Below are 20,449 nucleotides of genomic sequence, written 5' to 3'. Positions count from 1 at the left end.
CTGATCTCATTACGATAGTGAGCTCTGTATTGTGTCAATGGGGAACAAAGTCAACAGTGACCACCCTGGAATGGCTAAAAGCAGCTTTATCAGCTTTGCTTCACATCAACACACTGGAAAGAGGGGCAGGAGTGAAGCAGATGGCCCCTTGAGCCTGCTCCACCTTTCTATACGACCATGGCTAAGTCTTGGCCTTAAGTCCACTCTTCTGTCCACGACCCCAGTCTCCCTGAGAGTCTCTCTGAGGCACCAAAATCATGCCCGTATTAAATACATTCTACAATGGAGCATCCACTTCCCTCTGGGATAGAGATTTCCAAAAATTCACAATCCTTTGAGTGAATATTTCCTCGCATCTCAGTCCAAAATGCTTGGCCCCAAATCCCGAGACTGTGCTCCCCGTGTTTTAGGTTCCCCGGCCAGCGGGAATCTTTCAGTGTCCACCCTGTCACCTACCCCCCCCTCAGAGTCTGGTATGTTCCAATGAGATCACCTTTCATTCTTCTGAGAATGCAGAGCCAATTTACTCACTGGCTGACCCTCTCACCTCAGGGATCATCCATTAGCAGGACTGGGCACTCCGAGGTTATGTTCAAAACCCCATTTCAGCAGACGGGATTTGGACGTTTGGCTTCACCGGTAAACTGGGAGATAATCCGCTCTTTAACCATTCACGTGTCAAAAGCTGTAATCAACCCCAGCACAATAGGAGAGATGATTGGATAAAGCAATAAGTGGTGGTTAATATGTAATGGGTAAGATAACAAGACAACAGCTCTTGTAATCATTGCCTGCGTTTCCCACGTATGCTCCAAACTAGGACTGGTCCTGTCGATGATTTCCATGCCTGACGAATCTTGTGCATATTTCCTCCATCACTCTGAGGTTTCGCTGAATCGCGTCCTCTGTAAAATTGGGGCATAAAAATCAGCTGTTTCCCTGCTACTTAAAGGTTTGACAATCTATGAGAATGACAAACGGTACTTTCGTTTGATAGATTTACTTTTATTTGATTTGATTTGATTTCAGGATTTGTCTGTTCCAAACCAATTCGACGATGGCAGTGTTTATCTGTCAAGTACTTTGTGTCTCCATTTATTTTATCTTGAGCCCCCATCCTGGGGCTAAGCGAATGTTCAATTTTGATTCAATGTTTTTAATCTGTGGGTGGCTTCAGTCTGCTTTGTGACCAAGTCCCATTATCCTATTTGCCCTCTCGCTGGTGTACACTGGTCCAGGAAGGTCTCGCCTTGACCTGTCCCTCTCCCTCTCTGTATCTGGAATCTCCTCCAGCCTCAGAACCCATCAAGCCCAGGTCTGGCCTCTTGCGCATTTCCGATTTTAACCAGTCCATCCCCGGTGGCTGTACCTTCAGCTGCCTGGGCCCGAGGTTCTGGATTCTGTTTTGCTCTTTCAGGATGTGGGCGTCGCTGGCTGGGCCCAGCATTTATTTCCCATCTCTACTTGCCCTTGAGAAGGTGGTGATGAGCTGCCTTCTTGAACCACTGCAGTTCATAGGTCCACCCACTGTGCTGTTCGGGAGGATGTCCAGGATTTTGACCCAGCGACAGTGAAGGAACGGCCGATATATTTCCAAGTCAGGGTGGTGAGTGACTTGGAGGGGAACCTCCAGGTGGTGAGGTTACCATGTGTCTGCTGCCCTTGTTCTTCTAGACGGTTGTGGGCACGGGGTTGGAAGGTGCTGTATAAGGACACTTGCTGAGTTCCATCTTTTAGACAATGCCTCCATTGTGCGTCGGTGGTGGGGGGGAGTGTCAATCAAGCGGGGCTGCTTTGTCCTGGATGGTGTCGAGCTTCTTGAGTGTTGTTGGAGCTGCACTCAACCAGGCAAGTAGAGAGTATTCCATTACACTCCTGACTTGTGCCTTGTAGATGGTGGACAGGCTTTTGGTGGGGGGGGGGGGGGGGGGGGGGGGGGGGAGGGGGTCAGGAGGTGAGTTCTTCGCCGGAGAATCCCCAGCCTCTGACCTCCTCTTGCAGCCACATGGCTGGGTCCAATTCAGTTCCTGGTCAGTGGTAGCCCCAAGAATATTGAAACCAACAAGCTTAACCCGCAATTTTAAAAGCGTTCCACGTTATGTGCAGCATAATAAGCAAGATGAATTCCCTTTGCTTTGAATTGTAAATATTTAATTCAGTTGCAAGTCTAATTAAAACCTCTCTCCAGACTCTGACCTTCAGCTCATTTCTCCAGAAGTCAGCATGGAGTGAGAGCAAACACCCAGGGACACCATCGCACAGTGCGGCAAGGAAATATCAGACAGATCTGCCAAAGTGTGGAAAGGTTTGTGGGCTGGGAACAGATCTCCGCTGTGCGGTGCAAATGAGCAAATATGTTTATAATTTCAAGGTGCGTAGAAAGACGATCATCTCCCGTACAACGTGCTTCTGTCCTGTCGAGTTGAAAGCTGTTGGGGCAAAGACAAGGGGAGGTTACGAACTCTGCTGTGTGTTGCCTTTTCGCATGGCTATGGTTCTACGAAGAGTTCTTGCGGGTCTGAAGAAACCAGACAATCAGGAAAGTGTGGGGCGTTAGTCCTCACCTTGGAAGTAGATCATCTGTCCGCATGACTCAGCCCTCCCAGACCCAGAATTAGACTCTCTCTAATCACCCGATACCCTTTCTATGATATGAAGGTGGAAGTTGAACCAGGTATCCGAGCTGTGGTTGGACGAAGGCCAAAGGTATGTTCAAGGCCACCTCGACCCCTTCAAAGTACAAGTCGCACACCCCCTGGCCAGACGTCCAGCGCTTCAGTTGCCGTCTTGACTTTGACAGAGGCAATCCTTTTGATGAGCTGGTTAGCAAATCTCTCCTGCGTTTCCGTTGGAACTGAATGGAGGTGGCTTCAATCTGCCACTGGCGTGTTTTGCCTGAACCGGGCATTCTAGTTGCTGTCACCATGTCCCTGAAAAACGAAGATTTCCATTCCACACGATTATTATCCTTTACTTCGATAAGCACAAAGACTTAAATAACTGAACAAATAGAAATGAGACATTGACTCAAATGCCGGGGGTGGGTGCAAAATGACGAAGCTGTATTTTGCTTCAATGTCACACGGACATGGTTTAACTGGGGGAGTGCTCAAGATTAATCTTTCCCTAATGCGCACCTCTCATTTCATTAGTATTTTTGTACCTGGCCACTACATGCACTGCCTGTGGAACTGGTTGAGTCGGAAACATTAGGGACCTTCAAGCGGCTATTGGATAGGTACATGGATTATGGTAGAATAATGGAGTGTAGATTAATTTGTTCTTAAGGGCAGCACGGTAGCATTGTGGATAGCATAATTGCTTCACAGCTCCAGGGTCCCAGGTTCGATTCCCGGCTTGGGTCACTGTCTGTGCGGAGTCTGCCTCCCCGGTGTGTGCGTGGGTTCCCTCCGGGTGCTCCGGTTTCCTCCCATAGTCCAAAGATGTGCAGGTTAGGTGGATTGGCCATGGTAAATTGCCCTTAGTGTCCACAATTGCCCTTAGTGTTGGGTGGGGTTACTGAGTTATGGGGATAGGGTGGAGGTGTTGACCTTGTGTAGGGTGCTCTTTCCAAGAGCCGGTGCAGACTCAATGGGCCGAATGGCCTCCTTCTGCACTGTAAATTCTATGATAATCTATGATTAATCTAGGACAAAGGTTCAGCACAACATTGTGGGCCGAAGGGCCTGCTCTGTGCTGTATTTTCTATGTTCTATGTACATCCGAGTAGAATGCACATGGAGATTGCCAACATCTCTCTGAAGCGCCAATACTCCTAACATTTTCACCATTGATAAAAATACTTGAATCGGTCAAATAATAGGTGGCCTCCCCTCGGCATTGAAATCTGCTTGCCACAGTTTGACCCATTCATTCAGTCTCTTGCCATGATACTTCCCATTTTGCATCACTGATGCCACCAATCATTGTGTCGTGGGCGACTTGTCTATGAGGCTTTATCAAACCCAATGAATAGTTGAACCCCCCCCCCCCCAGCTTCTCCCCCACGCCCCCCCCCCCCCCCCCCCCCCCCCCGCCCAAAAGAAGTCCGTGTGGTTCGCACCAGTGGTCGCTTGCTTCCATCCAGGTTCACCTCCTCACTAAAACGTCTAACCAGGTCAATAACTGTCTTCAATTCCACAAGTCTTTAATTTTCAGTAAAGAGCCTTGGTATGGCGTAAGTACTATCGAAGGTAAGCGCTGTAAGTTTCTCTATTCTGCTTTACCTGGATGGCTCGGACACGTAGTGTTGAACCAAAGAACACAAAGCTTTTGTTAACGAACAAAACTATAAATTTATTACACTAATAACTAAGATTCGTTCACATTCCTAAAGAAAAAGGGCAGCACGGTAGCATGGAGGTTAGCCAATTGCTTCACAGCTCCAGGGGTCCCAGGTTCGATCCCGGCTTGGGTCACTGTCTGTGCGGAGTCTGCACGTTCTCCCGTGTCTGTGTGGTTTCTCCGGGTGCTACGTTTCCTCCCACAGTCTAAAGATGTGCAGGTTAGGTGGATTGGCCATGATAAATTGTCCCTCAGTGTCCAAAATTGCCCTTCGTGTTGGGTGGGGTTATGGGGATAGGGTGGGGTTGTGGGCTTGGTTAGGGTACTCTTTCATAGAGCCGGTGCAGACTCGATGGGCTGAATGGCCTCCATCTGCACTGTAAATTCTATGAGAAGATTATTATATAAAACTATGCTATCTCTCACTTCCAGAACTCTCAAGTATGCAACTGCTCTCTATGCCGGACCCTCTTCCAGCTCTCTCCTAACTCAACTCCCAGAATCCCCAAAGTCAGATGATATATATATATATGACTGTTCTGTGGGTCCCTCTAGTGGTAAGAAGTATTATCACTAACTTTCAACTCTTTACATCCCAGTCAATATACATATCATTACAAGCGCCGTCACCTGCAAGCTCCCCTCCCCACCTCGCACCCTGCCCACTTGGAAATGCATCGCGCCGTTCCTTCACCACCGCTGGGACAAGACCCGAGTGCTTCCTCCCCTGGCAGCCGGGAGATGTATAGTGATCTCTGTATGTAGTAATACATGATCAGACTATGTTAAGCTAGTACAGGCAACTGAACACTAGATGGCCACACTGTCAGGACCTATAAAAAGGTTTTCCCGCTCTTTCCCAGTGGAGAGTGTGTCAGGAGGCAATAGAGTTACAGAAGAGAGATATCGGGAGAGAAGAAGTTAATAGATATCAGTATTTAGCATGATCTTATTTAATAGTTTGATCGACAGTTATTTGTTTGTTAACTAGTTTAGTATTAAGTAATATTATTTTATATTACTCATTAAATTACTTTACCATCACTGGACGTCTACGTCTATATTTCAACAACACGGCTAGACAAAAGAGTATATATATATTACAATATAGTAATGTAACAGGATGGCCACTCAGTGTTGCGTTCATACCTTCCGAGCTCGGATTTCTTTAAAATGTCCGTTGCTAACTTGAGCAATGACACTTGCTGACTTCTGGAGCCGAGGGATTCAGATCGGGAAATTACCAGTCTCCCGAATGTTTGCAGCAAGATATATTGTTTGGGTTCCTTCGATGCTCATAAATTCTCTTTTGCCTTTTTGCAGCTCCTGTACTGTGAAAATCAGATGTAGATTAATGTCAGGCTTTGAGGCTCACTGTTGGAGAACATTTTCTCACTTGCTTCTTTGCTTCGTGGTCCTTTCCGGCTAATATATTCTGTTGGTTAAAATTAAAAAAAACACAACGTCTGGCAGAATCCTTGCACAATATTTAGTGTCATCCCGGGATCCAGGGAATTAAGTTATATTTCAGGACGAGGGTTTTTGATTTCAGAAGCAAAAGACATGTCAGGAAGATTGATGCTGCTTTCGTTGATTCCTGAATTAGCTGCCAAAGCAAGCAAAACTTTTCAATTTAGCTATGGATAAACTGTCGGATTAAATTACCAGACACAAATTACATCTAGTTTCTTTAAAGGTGCACTGGGATGGTATCGCGTGGCCGCCCTGCTGTCTTCGCACAACGGCCCGCATTGCGAGTAACGAGGGAGAATTTCGATGGAATTCTCTTGCAATAAAATGGCTGTCTCTCTCTCTGCACTGAGGACCATTATGCGGGCGCACGAGTTAGGAGCGGGGGTAGGCCATTCGGCCCCTCGAGCCTGCTCCACCGTTTAATAAGATCATGAGCGGAATCCTCTGGTTGTCCCTGGCCGTGTGTTTTTCGGGGGCGGGCTGTCCGTCGATGGCGGGATTCCATATTCCCACTACTTGTCACAATAAATGGCAACATTCTGCAGCTTTTCAAATTACTTGCTGTGCCTGTAGACTAGCCTTTTGTGATTCATGCGCTCGGACGCCCGGCTCCCTCTGCATCTCTGAGCTCCGCAACCTCATCATTTAGACAACAAGCTTTTCTTATTCTTGCTGCCAAAATGGGCAATCTCACATGTGCCCACATTATACTCCATTTGCCAGCTTTTTACCCACTCACTTAACCTCTATGTTGCTTTGCAGCCACCTTACGTCCTCTTCACAACTTACTTTCCTGCCTTTCTTTGTGTCGTCAGCAAATTTAGCGACCATGCCTTCAGTCCCTTCACCCAGGAAATTTATACAAATTGTAAAAGGTTGTGGCCCCGGCACTGACCCCTGTGGCACACCACTCGGCACGTCCTGCCAACTAGAAAACTCATTTGTGCCAACTCTCTGTTTCCTGTTCGCTAGCCGTTCATCAATCCATGCCAATAGGTTACCTTAAGCTTTTATTTTATGTAATAACCATTGATGTGGTATCTTATCAAATCCCTTCTGGAAATCTAAGTACAGTACATCTACCGGTTCCCCTTCATCCACAGCACGTGTGACTCCTTAAATAAGTTGGTTGAACGGGATTTCCCTTTCTGTGGTGGGGGTGTAAGAAAGACACCGTGTTGGTCAGGTGTCGTTGTGAGGGCAAGTGGGGGTCATTAGCGCTCTCAACAAATATCAGGCCTGTGGTCTCACTTCAGCCGTCTCACTGCACTGCCCATATTGCCATCGTTTAGCAACAACCACTTATATATATACCGCAACTTTAACATAACAAAACATCCAAGGATCTTCAGAGGAGTAACACCATGACACCGCACCACATGAGGAGATATTAGATGACTGAAACCTTGGGCCAAAGAAAGTAGGATTGGAGGAATCTCTGAGAGGGAAATGGTTACAGAGCTAGAGACCTCGACGAGGCCACCGATGGTGTAAATTGTTGTTAATGTAATAGTAATAATAATAATCTTTATTAGTGTCACCAGTAAGCTTACATTAACACTGCAATGAAGCTACTGTGAAAAGACCCTAGTCACCACATTCAGGCGCCTGTTCGGGTACACAGTGGGAGAATTCAGAATGTCCAATTCACCGAACAAGCACGTCTTTCGGGACTTGTGGGAGGAAACCGGAGCACCCGGAGGAATCCCACGCAGACACGGGGAGAACGTGCAGACTCCGGACAGACAGTGGCCCAGCGGGGAATCGAAACCCAGGACCCTGCTGCTGTGAAGCAACAGTGCTAACCGCTGTGCTACCGTGCCACCAGACAGACAAACACAGAAGGAGGAAGGGGGGGGGGGATAATAAGGATGAAAGAGTCTTTGCCTCCAGCGGTAAGTCTGGAGCAGGCTTTCCTAACAGCACACTGGTTGATTAAAGTCCTCGGTTTCCAACCTTAGCTGTCGTTTGGAAAGGTTGGATTTCTGCTCCAATAGAATGCATGCTTCAAATTGGTAATTAAGCACAGTTGCCCCCAATCGGGGAAGGATTAGGGAACCGTTGCAAGATTATAAAACCAGTTCACTCAAGGTATCTGGAGTAGTTTAGGTATTTCGTTTCCTGGAGGCGAGGCTATTGAGAATGCATCTTACATCCGTCATCGTTCCCCCCCCCCACCCCCCCAGTACCACAGCAGGTGTCTGGAAATGAGACGAGATTGGAGGTCCATTATTTGATTTAATTAAAGTGGAATTGCTCGGGCGAGAAGGGCTTTAAAATAATGACATCCCGAAAAGGCCATGACAGTATTCTGGCCATTTGACCCGAGCCAAGTGATTTCACCGAGCGGGCAAAGTGGAGGACAGCGAGGTTGACCGATGGGTGTGGTTGGGTGATGGACCCCACAGAGCGGTTTCAGACCAGCTACAGGGCGGACATGCGAGGGTGGAACAAGACGGACGACCCTGAGAACCCATCTCCTGGTCAAGAGTAGCTGCCAGCAGGACAGGGCGGGAGGAGAATCGAGCCCAACTATTGGGAGGCCTATACATGGCTCCCAGACTCCGGTATTCAAACTCGGAATTTGGATTTTTATAGTGGGATTTACGAGGAGTTTTACAGCCAGACCATTCAAAGCGACTCATGTTTCCGCTCCACGTGGTGCTCCTCTCACCTGACCTCAGTCACCCTATCACCATCCCCCTTCCATCCCTCCTGTGTTTGATTGGCTTCCTCTTTAATGCGTTGGTGTCGTTTGCCTCATCCTGTGCTGGCTCTCTGGGTGTAACGTCCTGCTCACTCTAGTGAAGGAATAGAGTCATAGAGGGTTATAGCATGGAAAGAGGCCCTTCGGCCCAGCTTGTCCATTCCGCCCAGTTTTCACCACGCAGGGGATAGATAGAGTGGACGTTCAGAGACTATTTCCTCAGGTCGATGTAGCTGTTACAAGGGGGCATAACTATAAGGTTCAGGGTGGGAGATATAGGAGGGATGTCCGAGGCTAGGTTCTTTACTCAGAGAGTGGTTAGGTGTGGAATGGACTGCCTGCTGTGATAGTGGAGTCGGACACTTTAGGAACTTTCAAGCGGTTATTGGATAGGCACATGGAGCACACCAGAATGACGGGGAGTGGGATAGCTTGATCTTGGTTTCGGACAAAGCTCGGCACAACATCGAGGGCCGAAGGGCCTATTCTGTGCTGTACTGTTCTATGTTCTAAGCTGGTCCCAATTGACCGCATTGGGACCATATCCCTCTGTACCCATCTTACCCAATTAAGTGTCTAAACCAGGGGTGGGCAAACTACGGCCCGCCAAAGGTCTTTATGCGGCCCACCAAGATCAAGTCATAAAAAATAAAAAATAAATTTTTTTTTAAAACATTTTTTTTTTAATTTTTAAATTTTTTTTATAAGGTTAATGGGGGGGCTGTTGGGTTACTGGTATAGGGTGGATACGTTGACTTGAGTAGGGTGATCATTGCTCGGCACAACATCGAGGGCCGAAGGGCCTGTTCTGTGCTGTACTGTTCTATGTTCTATGTTCTATATGAGGCGCCCAGAATCATAACCGGGCGAAGCGCCATTTTTGAAAAGTAGAGAAAAAGAGGGCTAAAGGCAGGATGCCACCGGGGGAAGCGCTGAGGTATATGCCGCACGCTAATTGGTTACAACCGGGACTATTAATTAATATACTATGCGGCCCTTTAAAATTGTGAATTTCTGAATGTGGCCCTTGCACGGAAAAGTTTGCCCACCCCTGGTCTAAACGCTTTTGAAAAGACAAAATTGTATCCACCTCTACTACAGCCTCTGGCAGCTCATTCCAGACCATCCTCTGTGTGAGAAAATTGCCCTTACCATGGCGTTCTACTGAAACCCAATAGTGGGCCCAATGTTGATCAGTGTCCAAGCCTCCCTGTTTCTCTATTAAACTGATTTGAATGAAAAGGAACGTCAGGCGTGACGAGAGTTAATAAAGGTGGGAGTTGAAGGTGTTTCAATGTGGCATCGGGCTATTCTTGGGGAAGTTAAACTGATCCAGCAAACTGCTTTGGCCTCCGACAGGAATTAAAGGAGAAGATGAACGAGCTGCTGCCGCTGATCCCGGTCCTCGATCAATACAAATCTGACGCCAGGCTGATTCTGAGGTTAAAAGAAGAAGTCCGGAACCTGTCGGTGGTGTTGCTGGGAATCCAGGAGGAAATGGGTGCCTACGACTATGAGGAGCTCCAGCACAGGGTCATGCTTCTGGAGCAGAGACTACATGCTTGCATGCAGAAACTGGGTAAAGACTTCATTCTAACAGCGTTGACGGTCGCGTAGTCACTTCCCTTCTCTTTTATCCTGCCCGTGTTTTTGACGGCTTTGGCAAAGAGCTGCCACAGGGCACATGATGGCCAAAAGGATCTGCGCTGATATGCGTCGATCGTTCAGCTTGAAGTGCCCAACCTCTGGGCAGCTCCTGGGAGCTGGGGAGCGCCCCCATCCCTTACCCTCCTTCTCCCTCCCACCACCCAACATCTTATCCTCCCTCCTCCCTCCTCCACTAAATGGGATCCAGCACGTTCTCCATCAGTTTCACCCCCGAGTCTTTTTCTTTCAGCCACCTTGTCAGCCTGTAGGCCTGTTCTCTCCAGGTTTGCTTTGCCCCGGACCTTTCCCCGCAAGGTATTGAATATTTTAATAGCCTGCGTAGCGACCTAGCCCAATGCAGACTCACCCATTTGCCTTTCCTCTTCTCTTTCAGGCTGCGGGAAGCTAACAGGAATCAGTAACCCGTTCACCGTCAGGGCATCGGGCTCCCGCTTTGGTGCCTGGATGACGGACACTCTGGCTTCCAGCACGGAGAATCGGGTAGGTGGACAACTTGGGGAGGGGCGGGTGGGGGAGGGGCGGGGGGCTGGCTACTCTGGGGGTGAAGGATATTGCAGAGCAGAAATACGTACTGGAGACAACGGGGCTGGGGTTTGTACCGCATGTCAGCAGCAGAGGGAGCCGGGTCTCGGAGATCATTTAGTGAACTGGGTGGGGTGCAGAGCATGAGCCGGGTGGAACATATGCCACTGAAGGGGTGATGTGAAGAAGAGTCAAGAGTGCAACATCGGTAAAATGAGTGATTTCTCTCCTATTTGCTTCAAGTTTTGTTCCATGCACAGTGGAAGCGGGGAGTATTGTCTCTGAATGTTACCTGCCATGATTATGTGGGGCATGGATAGAGTGGATGGGCAGACACTCTTTCCCAGGGTGGAGGAGCCAGTCACTAGGGGGCGTAGGTTTAAGCCATGGGGCAAAATTTAGAGATGTGCGAGGCAGGTTTTTTTTACACAGAGGGTGGTGAGTGGCTGGAACACGTTGCCAGGGGAGGTTGTGGAAGCAGATACATTAACGGCATTCAAAAGACATCTTGACGAATGCGTGGATAGGATGGGTATAGAGGGATACGGCACAAGGAAGTGCTGAGGGTATTGGCCAAGGGTGGTATCATGATCGGTACAGGCTTGGAGGGCCGAAGGGCCTGTTCCTGTGCTGTATTGTTCTTTGCTGTATTCTGTGCATTGGAACCCACACTGAGGAAGATATGCAAAGATTGAGAGGGAAGAAAAAAAAACATTGATTCTTGCCATGGAACAATGACTACAATTCCAAAACCACTTTGTTGTCTGGAAAAGACTTTGAACCGTCCAGTCTTCATAAAAGGCGCTATAGAAATGCATGTACTTCTCTTTCTTTTAATCCTCCAACCCATTGTAACCCTTGGACAAGGATGTGAAGATAACATTAAGCAAAAGCGTCCAACTCGTTTTTCTCATAACAAGAAGTCCATTGGAGGTCAGTGTACAGTCAATATTGGAAGCTCTCAGGACCCTTCCAACTGAAGCGTTTAACCAGTTAGGTCATTGTGCACACTTGTGTATAGAACACAGAACAGTACAGCACAGAACGAGGCCCTTCGGCCCTCCAAGCCTGTGCTGATCATGATGCCTATCTAAAAAAAACACCTTCTGCCCTTACCCGGTCCATATCCCTCTATACCCTCCCTATTTATGTCCCCATCCAGAGTATATTATGAAGCAAATCAACTAATTAGGAGAACTGAAATTAATTAAGGGATAAATTAAAGGGGGCCGCTCCGACAAAGGACAAATGAAGCACAGCCCAAAAAGAACAAAGAGGAACGGAAACTTAAAAAACATCAGCTCCAACCCTGCGGTGCCCACCGAGCACGGAAGGCCTCGGGTATGCCCGTGGACACCGCATGCTCCCTCTCCAGGGACACCCGACCGCGAATGAGGCCACGGAAGAGGGGCAGACGGTCAGACTGGACGTCCCCCTCGATCGCCCGCTGGCTGGCCCTGTTTCCGGCAAGTTTCGCCAGGCCCAGGAGCAGGTTCACGAGGAGGGACCTTCCCCGCCCCCTGCTCCGCACCGGCTGCCCGTAGATCAGGAGCGTGCCAACAAATCTTTAACTGCAACGTTGTTAAGAAACCCAAAAGGGAGTGCAACCTAGGACATTGTGTACCCATCCAGATGCCTCTTAAATGTTGATAATCATCTTACACATTTCAATCAAATCACCCATCACTCGTTCACATTCAAGGAAATGCAAACTTGATCGATTTGCTCTTATTTGGGGTTGGGGGGGGGGGGGGGGGGGTGGGGGGGGGGCCTCCAAACCTGTGGGCAATCGGTCCCACCTTTAGGCTGGCAGATGAGGAAACAGGGGAAGAATTTGAACCCAGGGTAAACATACCTCACTTAACTATATTTTATGGGGTCAGAGCTATTTTACATCAGCAACCATTAGTGGAATATTAATCTTTTTGGATATCATTCATGTGTGGAACATTATTATTTAGTATCTTTCAGGAACGCTTCTCTGGTAATGACCCACTTAGCATTCACGGCGAGTTCCCAGGTAATTAATTTGGACGTTACTGATGACACTGCAACAGTTCATGTCCTAGCCGTGGGATTAATGGATTGTTTTTACAGATTCTACATTGGTAATTAGGACAGTAAATGATGCCACTGATGCTGAATTGTTGACTAATCTAACCTCTCCCAGCTGATACTAATTAATATCACAATGTCTCGGTGTCATGTTTGTGAGATGCATTAAAAATCGAACCTTTATGGATGAGGGACCAAGGGATGAGTTGGCCTCCCTTGTGGGCAATAAAGGCGTGACCCCGCCTCTCTTTTCGGGAGTGTGGCACTCTTTGGGGAACTCGGGGAGTTGCTACTTTTGAACCGTGGAATCACTTCCAAAGAAATGTCTTTAGTCTATCTGACCAGCGGTGGAGATGTAACGTTCCAGCAACCATGGGTCCCTTTGATGATCTGATGGAGGGAGCGTCCTGTTCTGCAGAACAGCAGACTGGAGAGCTTGGAAAATCAAGTGGCTCCCATTGCAAGGGATAGGAAGCAAGCCAAATATGGAATTCGATGCAGAACAAAGATCCCTCTCTACTGCCCCCTCACTGAGAGCCGCAGGCTAGGTTTCCGTGAATTGGATTCATCGTAGAACTCCCTCTATTACGGCCCCATCAAACACTCCTGGCGTAGAGCTCCCTCCGCACTGTTTCCAACTCAAACCTTAAGAGCCATCTCACCCCAGTCTGCCAGTGTACTGCTCCAAACCACACATCCTGTCGAACCCAGATTGTGACAATTCCCAGAGTCGTTTTTGTCATTCACTTGATTGGTCAGTTTTCGGCTCATTACCTTGGTCAGGATTTCATTCCTGTGACAATTTTCATTGTCAAGTTTCTATTCAGCAGAACCACAGGACCCCACCGGTCAAGCCTAATCCCAAAGTCCCGCTCCTTCCGGACCCCCTTTAATGTTGCTTTGTAAAATAATTTATTCACTCTGTTTGTAACAGGGAATTTCACTTTCAAACCCAACGGCCGTTGGGATACAGTGTTTCCGCCAGGGTGCACCCCAACCCGTGGGTTTCCTGACGGCGAGGGGGGGCTTTAATGGGAAATCCCATTGACAAGCGGTGGGAAGAGAGATTCCCGCCACCAGCAGACAGGGCGCCACCGGGAAACACGCAGCTGGGAATCGGAGAGACCCGCCCAGTAATATTTTTTATTTTGATCTCTTTTGGGGCGATCTTCAATTTTATCCTCTCACGCCTCCTGTTGACCACTGGAAGCAATTGACCACCTTTCATTGAAATGAAATGAAAATCGCTTATTGTCACGAGTAGCCTTCAATGAAGTTACTGTGAAAAGCCCCTAGTCGCCACATTCCGGCGCCTGTCCGGGGAGGCTGGTACGGGAATCGAACCGTGCTGCTGGCCTGCCTTGGTCTGCTTTAAAAGCCAGCGATTTAGCCCAGTGAGCTAAACCGGCCCCTTTCACTTGTGGTGAGGACCTTAAATCTGAACTGGTGAAAGGTGCTGAAATTCGTCACTGCTGAAGTCCCAGTGAAACCATCCTGGAACCTTCCAGATGCATCCTGCAGTGAGGTGGCCAAAAAAATGCCCGATTGTCAGACTCCAGCAGAAGCAAGCCCCAGTCCACTCTCTTCCTCGCTCTTCCAATGTGAGGCCGGGAAATTGGCCACCGCCAATTTTGAGTGGAGGGGAAGTCATGAGCGTCGGGGAGGGGTGGGGGAGGGTCTGAGTGACTGAAGGTGCGGCTATCAATGGTGAGGATGATGGGATGCACGAGAGGTTAGAGTCAGGCAAAGGTTCAATCTGGGGGAATAGATACTAAAAAGAAGAAACGGCAAAACTGAGAAGGTGCAACTATCAGGAGAGACTGAATAGATTGCAGCACATTTCTCTTGTAAAGAGAAGGTAAGAGGGGTAAGCTCCAAGAGGTGATTGAAGATTATGAATGGATTTGATAGTGTGGGTGAGGTGATTGTTCAATGAGGGCAGACGCCCGGACTCTAGCCTAGATTACTGGGACAAGCTCAATTTTCGGGGGTCGATGGTCCTTTAATTGGTGTGAGGTGGGACCTCCACTCATCTCCAGGAGCTGCCAGCCAATGAGAGGCCACCAGCCCTCAACCCCTCCAGGATCGGTGGCCACTACCGGCGTTGCAGGAAACCCAGGAGAAAGGGGGAACAGCCCAGCGAGGGAGTGGGGACGGGGAGGTGGGGGTGTGTTGGGCAGGGCTGGGGGATGGGGCACGGGGGTGGGGGGGGGGGGATGAGGGAGGAGGGCGGATGCTGGGTGGCTAAGCCATGGATGGAGGGGGTGTCTTCGATTGGAGTGAGGTGGGGGGGGTGGAAAGGAAGCATTGCCCCCCCCCCCCATCCCTGCACCCTTTTCACTGACCAGCAGCCCATGGGGTTAAACCAGCCAGGCTACACATTGGCTGCATGCCTTACCCCCTCTCCTGTTTAAACAGGGCAGCGATGCTGCGAAGCCGTTGATTGGCCATTTACTGCTCACATGAGGGCCTCAATTGGTCCGTGGGGTGCAGCCAGTGAATTGTGACGGGGTAGGTGGGCAGGCGGTGGGCATGGTGCCAATGGCACCCCCCCCCCCTAAGCTACAGGTCCTCCCACTTAACCTCCTACCACTGGGTAGCTTGTAAAATTCCACCCAATGTTTCCACACAGAAGCAAGTCCACGCCATCAATGGAAAGTGATCGCTAACAGACCCATGTAGGAACTCAGGAGAAACTTCTACACTGATGTGAATAGACCACATGGAGTGGTCAAGGCAAATGGCATGAAAGAGAATGGTCCATAAAAGGGTGGGGAAGGAATGGAAGGATATGCTGATGTTGAGATGAAGATAGCGAGAGAGAGAGAGAGAGAGAGAGAGGATGCTGATGTGGAGAACGTGGTTACGTTGGGGCAAAGAGTTGGGCTTTGGGTTGTAAGTTCTACCTAATGTGCCCTTACTTGGTGCCAGCCCCCTGGTTGAAAATAAAACGATCTGAGATGCTGAGGGGGCCACCCCTCTGGAGGGGCAGGAACCTGCTATAGGGACAGTATCCCCGAATCGCACAACCTTGGGACCGAGGCCAAGCCAGCTGGCAAATCGCGCCAGAGTCCGGAGCGGGCTGATCAAGCCATGGGCTGTATAGGCCAAGCTGGTGCTGGGGTCGAGGGTCACCTGAAGCGTAGGAGTGGAGTGCAGGCAGCGAAGGGTTAACCTAGTCCGGCGCAGGGGGTGACACGTGGCGCAGTAGTTAGCACTGGGACTAGAGCGCTGAGGACCTGGGTTCGAATCCCGGCCCTGGGTCACTAACCGCGTGGAGTTTGCACATTCTCCCCGTGTCATAGAATCATAGAATTTACAATGCAGAAGGAGGCCATTCGGCCCATCGAGGCTGCACCAGCCCTTGGAAAGAGCACTCAACTTAAGCCCACACATCCACCCTATCCCCGCAACCCAGTAACCCCGCCTAACCTTTTTTGGACATGAAGGGACAATTTAGCACGGCCAATCCACCTACACTGCACATCTTTGGACTGTGGGAGGAAACCGGAGCACCGGGAGGAAGCCCACGCACACACGGGGAGGACGTGCAGACTCCGCACAGACAGTGACCCTGGAGCTGTGAAGCAACTGTGGTAACCACTGTGCTGCCATGCTACCACCCCCACACCCCAAAGATGTGCAGGTTGGAGGGATTGGCCACGCAAAATTGCCCCTTAATTGGGAAAAAAAATAATCGGGTTACTCTAAATTTATTTTTTTAAAACCTAGTCCGGGGCCAAGGAAGCGCTTTGCCAAATTCTCCACGTAAATTTTTATTTGCGTTGATGCTCGTTATTAAAATGTCCGGTGTTTGGACAGCTGGATGTGAGACGTCTTTTCAGACACTGCACACGGCAAGCGACCCACCCCCAGTTCTAAAAGTCTGCCGCGCATAACACCTCTGTTAATAACCACAAAAATTAACAGAAACATTTGGGATGTGAGCCCACTCACATCTTAAAACCAACAACATGTCGAGCTTATTAGTCAGACTGGTGTGCGGTTAAACATGAGAATCAGCTCAGGGAATTAATTAATGCCAGCTCGTCAGCACTGTGCTGGTATCACTGTGGAGCAGGAGAGCTCTGAATGTCAGCGGAGATAGTCTGAAAGCACTTGCTGCCCCCTCCTTTTCTCGATAAAACTTGTCTCCGTGCGAGCTTTGAACAGTTATCGATGTTGCTAATTATTTTCTGTGGAAAACACAGGAAAACTCGAGAGTTGATAGCGTGGGATTCAGCAATGATTATGTCATTAGATGCCATGGGGAGATTGTTCGACCATCTTGCTGAAGCTGGTGATGGGCAGCACGGCAGCACAGTGGCTAACACTACGGCTTCACAGCGCCAGGGTCCCAGGTTCGATTCCCGCCTTGGGTCACTGTCTGTACGGAGTCTGCACGTTCTCCCCGTGTGTGCGTGGGTTTCTTCCGGGTGCTCCGGTTTCCTCCCACAGTCCAAAGAAGTGCAGGTTAGGTGGATTGGCCGTGCTAAATTGCCTTTAGTGTCCAAAAAGGTTGGGGAGGGGGAGTTATTGGGTTACGGGATAGGTTGGTAGTGAGGGCTTAAGTGGGTGGATGCAGACTCGATGGGCCGAATGGTCTCCTTCTGCACTGTATGTTCTATGTTCTCTGAATGCCTGGCACTTGTGTTACTTCTCATTTATCTTCGAATTTACACTGCAGAAGGAGGCCATTCGGCCTATCGAGTCTGCACCAACCCTTGGAAAGCGCACCCTACCTAAGCCCACAGGTCCACACTTTCCCTGTAACCCAGCAACCCCACCCAACCTTTTTGGACACTGAGGGCAATTTATCATGGCCAATCCACCTAACCCGCACATCTTTGGACTGTGGGAGGAAACCGGAGCACCCGGAGGAAACCCACGCAGACACGGGGAGGATGTGCAGACTCCGCACAGACAGTGACCCAAGCCGGAAATCGAACCTGGGACCCTGGAGCTGTGAAGCAACTGTGCTAACCACTGTGCTACCCTCGCATATGTCCCCCTAATGGTGATCAAAAAACACACCGTCGATTGTTGTAAAGACCCGTCTGGTTCACTAATGTCCCTTCGGGGAATTAAATCTGCCGTCCTTACCCGGCCTGGCCTACATGTGACTCCAGGCCCACAGCAATGTGGTTGACTCTTAACTCGGAAATCAATCTGCACATGCTCACCCTAAACAGCAATGCAATCAGGCCATCTGTTGCTTGTGCTGTCGATTGAGGGATACACATTGGGTGTGCATGCCAGGGAGAACTCCCATTCACCTCTCTGAACGCGATCTTGTACACCCACCAGAGACGGCTGGTTTAATATCTCGTTGGGAAAAGGTCATCTCCCACAGTGCAGCACTCCGCTGAGTCTTAGTTACAAAAGGAACGTTGTATGGCTGCCACGCCTAGATCAGCGAGCTTGCTGCAGAATAAATCCGACCAGAGAGACATCACACAAGTGTGTAGTTTGATTTAATCCAGCCAATGCAGGAGTCTGAGCAATAGCCAAGATACATCATTAAGGACTTCAAAAATCTAATTCTGGGACTTGCCACTGAGAGGAGACAGGCAAGGATCAGGAAGCTACAGGGAACATAGTGGGTAGGTTTAGCTTGAGGCAAACATGTAAAATAATTGGTACTGGATTGGCTGATCATTATACTCCCTGTCAAATCCTTCCTCCCTCTGATCGTGTGATGTATAACAGGCAGCGGATTTGGAAGTCTGCACTCCCTAGCGCCCAAGGTCCATATTAACCCCAAAGACTTCCTCGTAAGCAACCACATCACGTCTCCTCAGGTCTGTGCTAATTTGGGTGAATTCCTTTGGGCCACCGGAGGGGATTCTGTTTCAAGAAACGATGAACAAACCCTTGGCTCTGCTGTTAACCCTGGCTCCCTCTGAACTAACAAGGGATCGCTGGGTTAAAAAAGGAACGCACATCGAGCAGCCGATGGGTTAGTCAGAACCTGGGAGGTAGATGCGGGTTAGCATTTGGGAGAGACCAGCCTTCGTGAGAATTTGACGGCGTTGCGATGACTCTGTGAGCAGGTGCTCCGAACGATTTCCCGACATTCCGGGTTTTCCTGCATCGCGCCCCCTCCGTAATGTTCAAACTGTTCTTGTTTTGCAGCTGTGGTACATGGATGGCTACCTGAACGGTCGGACGGTGCGCGAGTTCCGCTCCTTCAACGACTTCGTCAAGGGGGAGAAGTTTGTAATCTACCGCCTGCCCCACCCTTGGGCGGGCACGGGCCACGTGGTCTTCAACGGCTCGCTGTACTACAACAAGTACCAGAGCAACATCATCATCAAGTACCATTTCCGCTCCCGCAGCATCCTGGTGCAGCGGAGCCTCGACGGTGCCGGCTACAACAATACCTACCCCTACTCCTGGGGTGGGTTCTCCGACATCGACCTGATGGTGGACGAGAGCGACCTGTGGGCCGTCTACACCACCAACCAGAACGCGGGCAACATCGTCATCAGCCGGCTAGACTCCCAGACGCTGGAGATCCTTCAGAGCTGGGACACTGGCTACCCCAAGCGCAGTGCTGGCGAGTCGTTCGTGATCTGCGGCACGCTCTACGTGACAAACTCCCACCTAGCCGGTGCCAAGATTTACTTTGCCTACTATACCAACACGTCGAGCTACGAGTACACCGACATTCCGTTCCACAACCAGTACTCCCACATATCCATGCTGGACTACAACCCGAGAGACCGAGTGCTTTACACGTGGAATAATGGCCACCAGGTTCTCTACAACGTCACCCTTTTTCATGTTGTAAAGACATCAGGCGAATTGTAATGTTGTGACAGGACACTCCTTTTTACATTTAAACATACCATTATTTAAAAGACTGTTCAGTGTGAGTGCGCATGGTTCTTTTGTGTTACCGAATAATAAAGTTTAACTTTGAAAAGGACACGTTGGTTGGCGTCTCAATCCCTTCGAGTGAAGAGTTTGGCCAGTCTGTCGTAAGTCTGTTTGAGCTGAGCTCCTCGTCCCACGAGTGACTTCCATTCTTCCTTCACCCGTGCTGTTATCATCATCAGCCTCGATGGCTGGTTGTATTCCAGTCCTTGGCTCTCCAACCCTACCTTTCTGATTGGTTGTTGCTGCGTACCACCTGGAGCTCGGTGAGATGCCAGAGGACTGGAGGCCCTACCAAATAGGACAACGTCACAGTCGGAGGCGAATTGGAAAAATCACAACGGTTCGGTGGTGCTTGGGTTTTGAACTCTTGCAGGGAGGGAGGGAAGGGGTAGCGAGGACGATATGTTCAAAGCACTGACATCATTGGAGCCAATGAACAAAGGAACAGGAGGAGATTATCCTGTTCAGACCGTTCAATTGGATGTTAACTGCATCTTGCTTGCTTTGGGTCCATAACCCTTAATATACCTCCCAAACAAAAGATTTCTTCAAATTAGTTCAATAGAAAGGGGATGCTCAGACCCAATATCTATTTTATAGACATTTAGGAACAATATTCCCCATTGGACAAAGAAAAGAAAGACAAAGGAGCGGAATCTTCTGGTTCTGCCAGCAGCGGGCAGGGGAACTTAATTCGGGGTGAGAGCAAAAATCAGTTTCCCAACAACAACGGGATGAACTTTAGCAATGAAGATTCTCAGGACTCGGTTAAAGGCGGGATGAGCTTCCCAATGAGCAATATCGGGAAGTCCTTTCCCATGTCATGTTTGCAGATTAAAAGGCCAGGTCACCAGAATT

The 20,449-nt window shown here is 49.3% G+C and overlaps 1 protein-coding gene across 3 annotated transcripts in view; it reads left to right on the top strand.

Annotated features, from left to right (window-relative positions):
- The window catches only part of olfm2a (olfactomedin 2a), a 318,824-nt gene extending 299,182 nt beyond the window's left edge, over positions 1–19,642 (top strand). For all 3 annotated transcript variants that reach the window (XM_038784865.1, XM_038784864.1, XM_038784863.1), the window contains exons 4-6: positions 9,824–10,043; positions 10,506–10,612; positions 18,845–19,642. In XM_038784865.1, the coding sequence (XP_038640793.1) occupies positions 9,824–10,043; positions 10,506–10,612; positions 18,845–19,522 (1,005 nt within the window). In that variant the 3' untranslated portion in view covers positions 19,523–19,642. The remainder of the gene's footprint in view (positions 1–9,823; positions 10,044–10,505; positions 10,613–18,844) is intronic.
- The last annotated feature ends 807 nt before the right edge of the window (positions 19,643–20,449 follow it).

This window comes from Scyliorhinus canicula, chromosome 25 (assembly GCF_902713615.1).
Source record: "Scyliorhinus canicula chromosome 25, sScyCan1.1, whole genome shotgun sequence".
Classification (NCBI taxonomy): domain Eukaryota; kingdom Metazoa; phylum Chordata; class Chondrichthyes; order Carcharhiniformes; family Scyliorhinidae; genus Scyliorhinus; species Scyliorhinus canicula.
The sequence above is the reverse complement of the archived record's forward strand: the minus strand, read 5'-3'. Positions and strand labels throughout refer to the sequence as shown.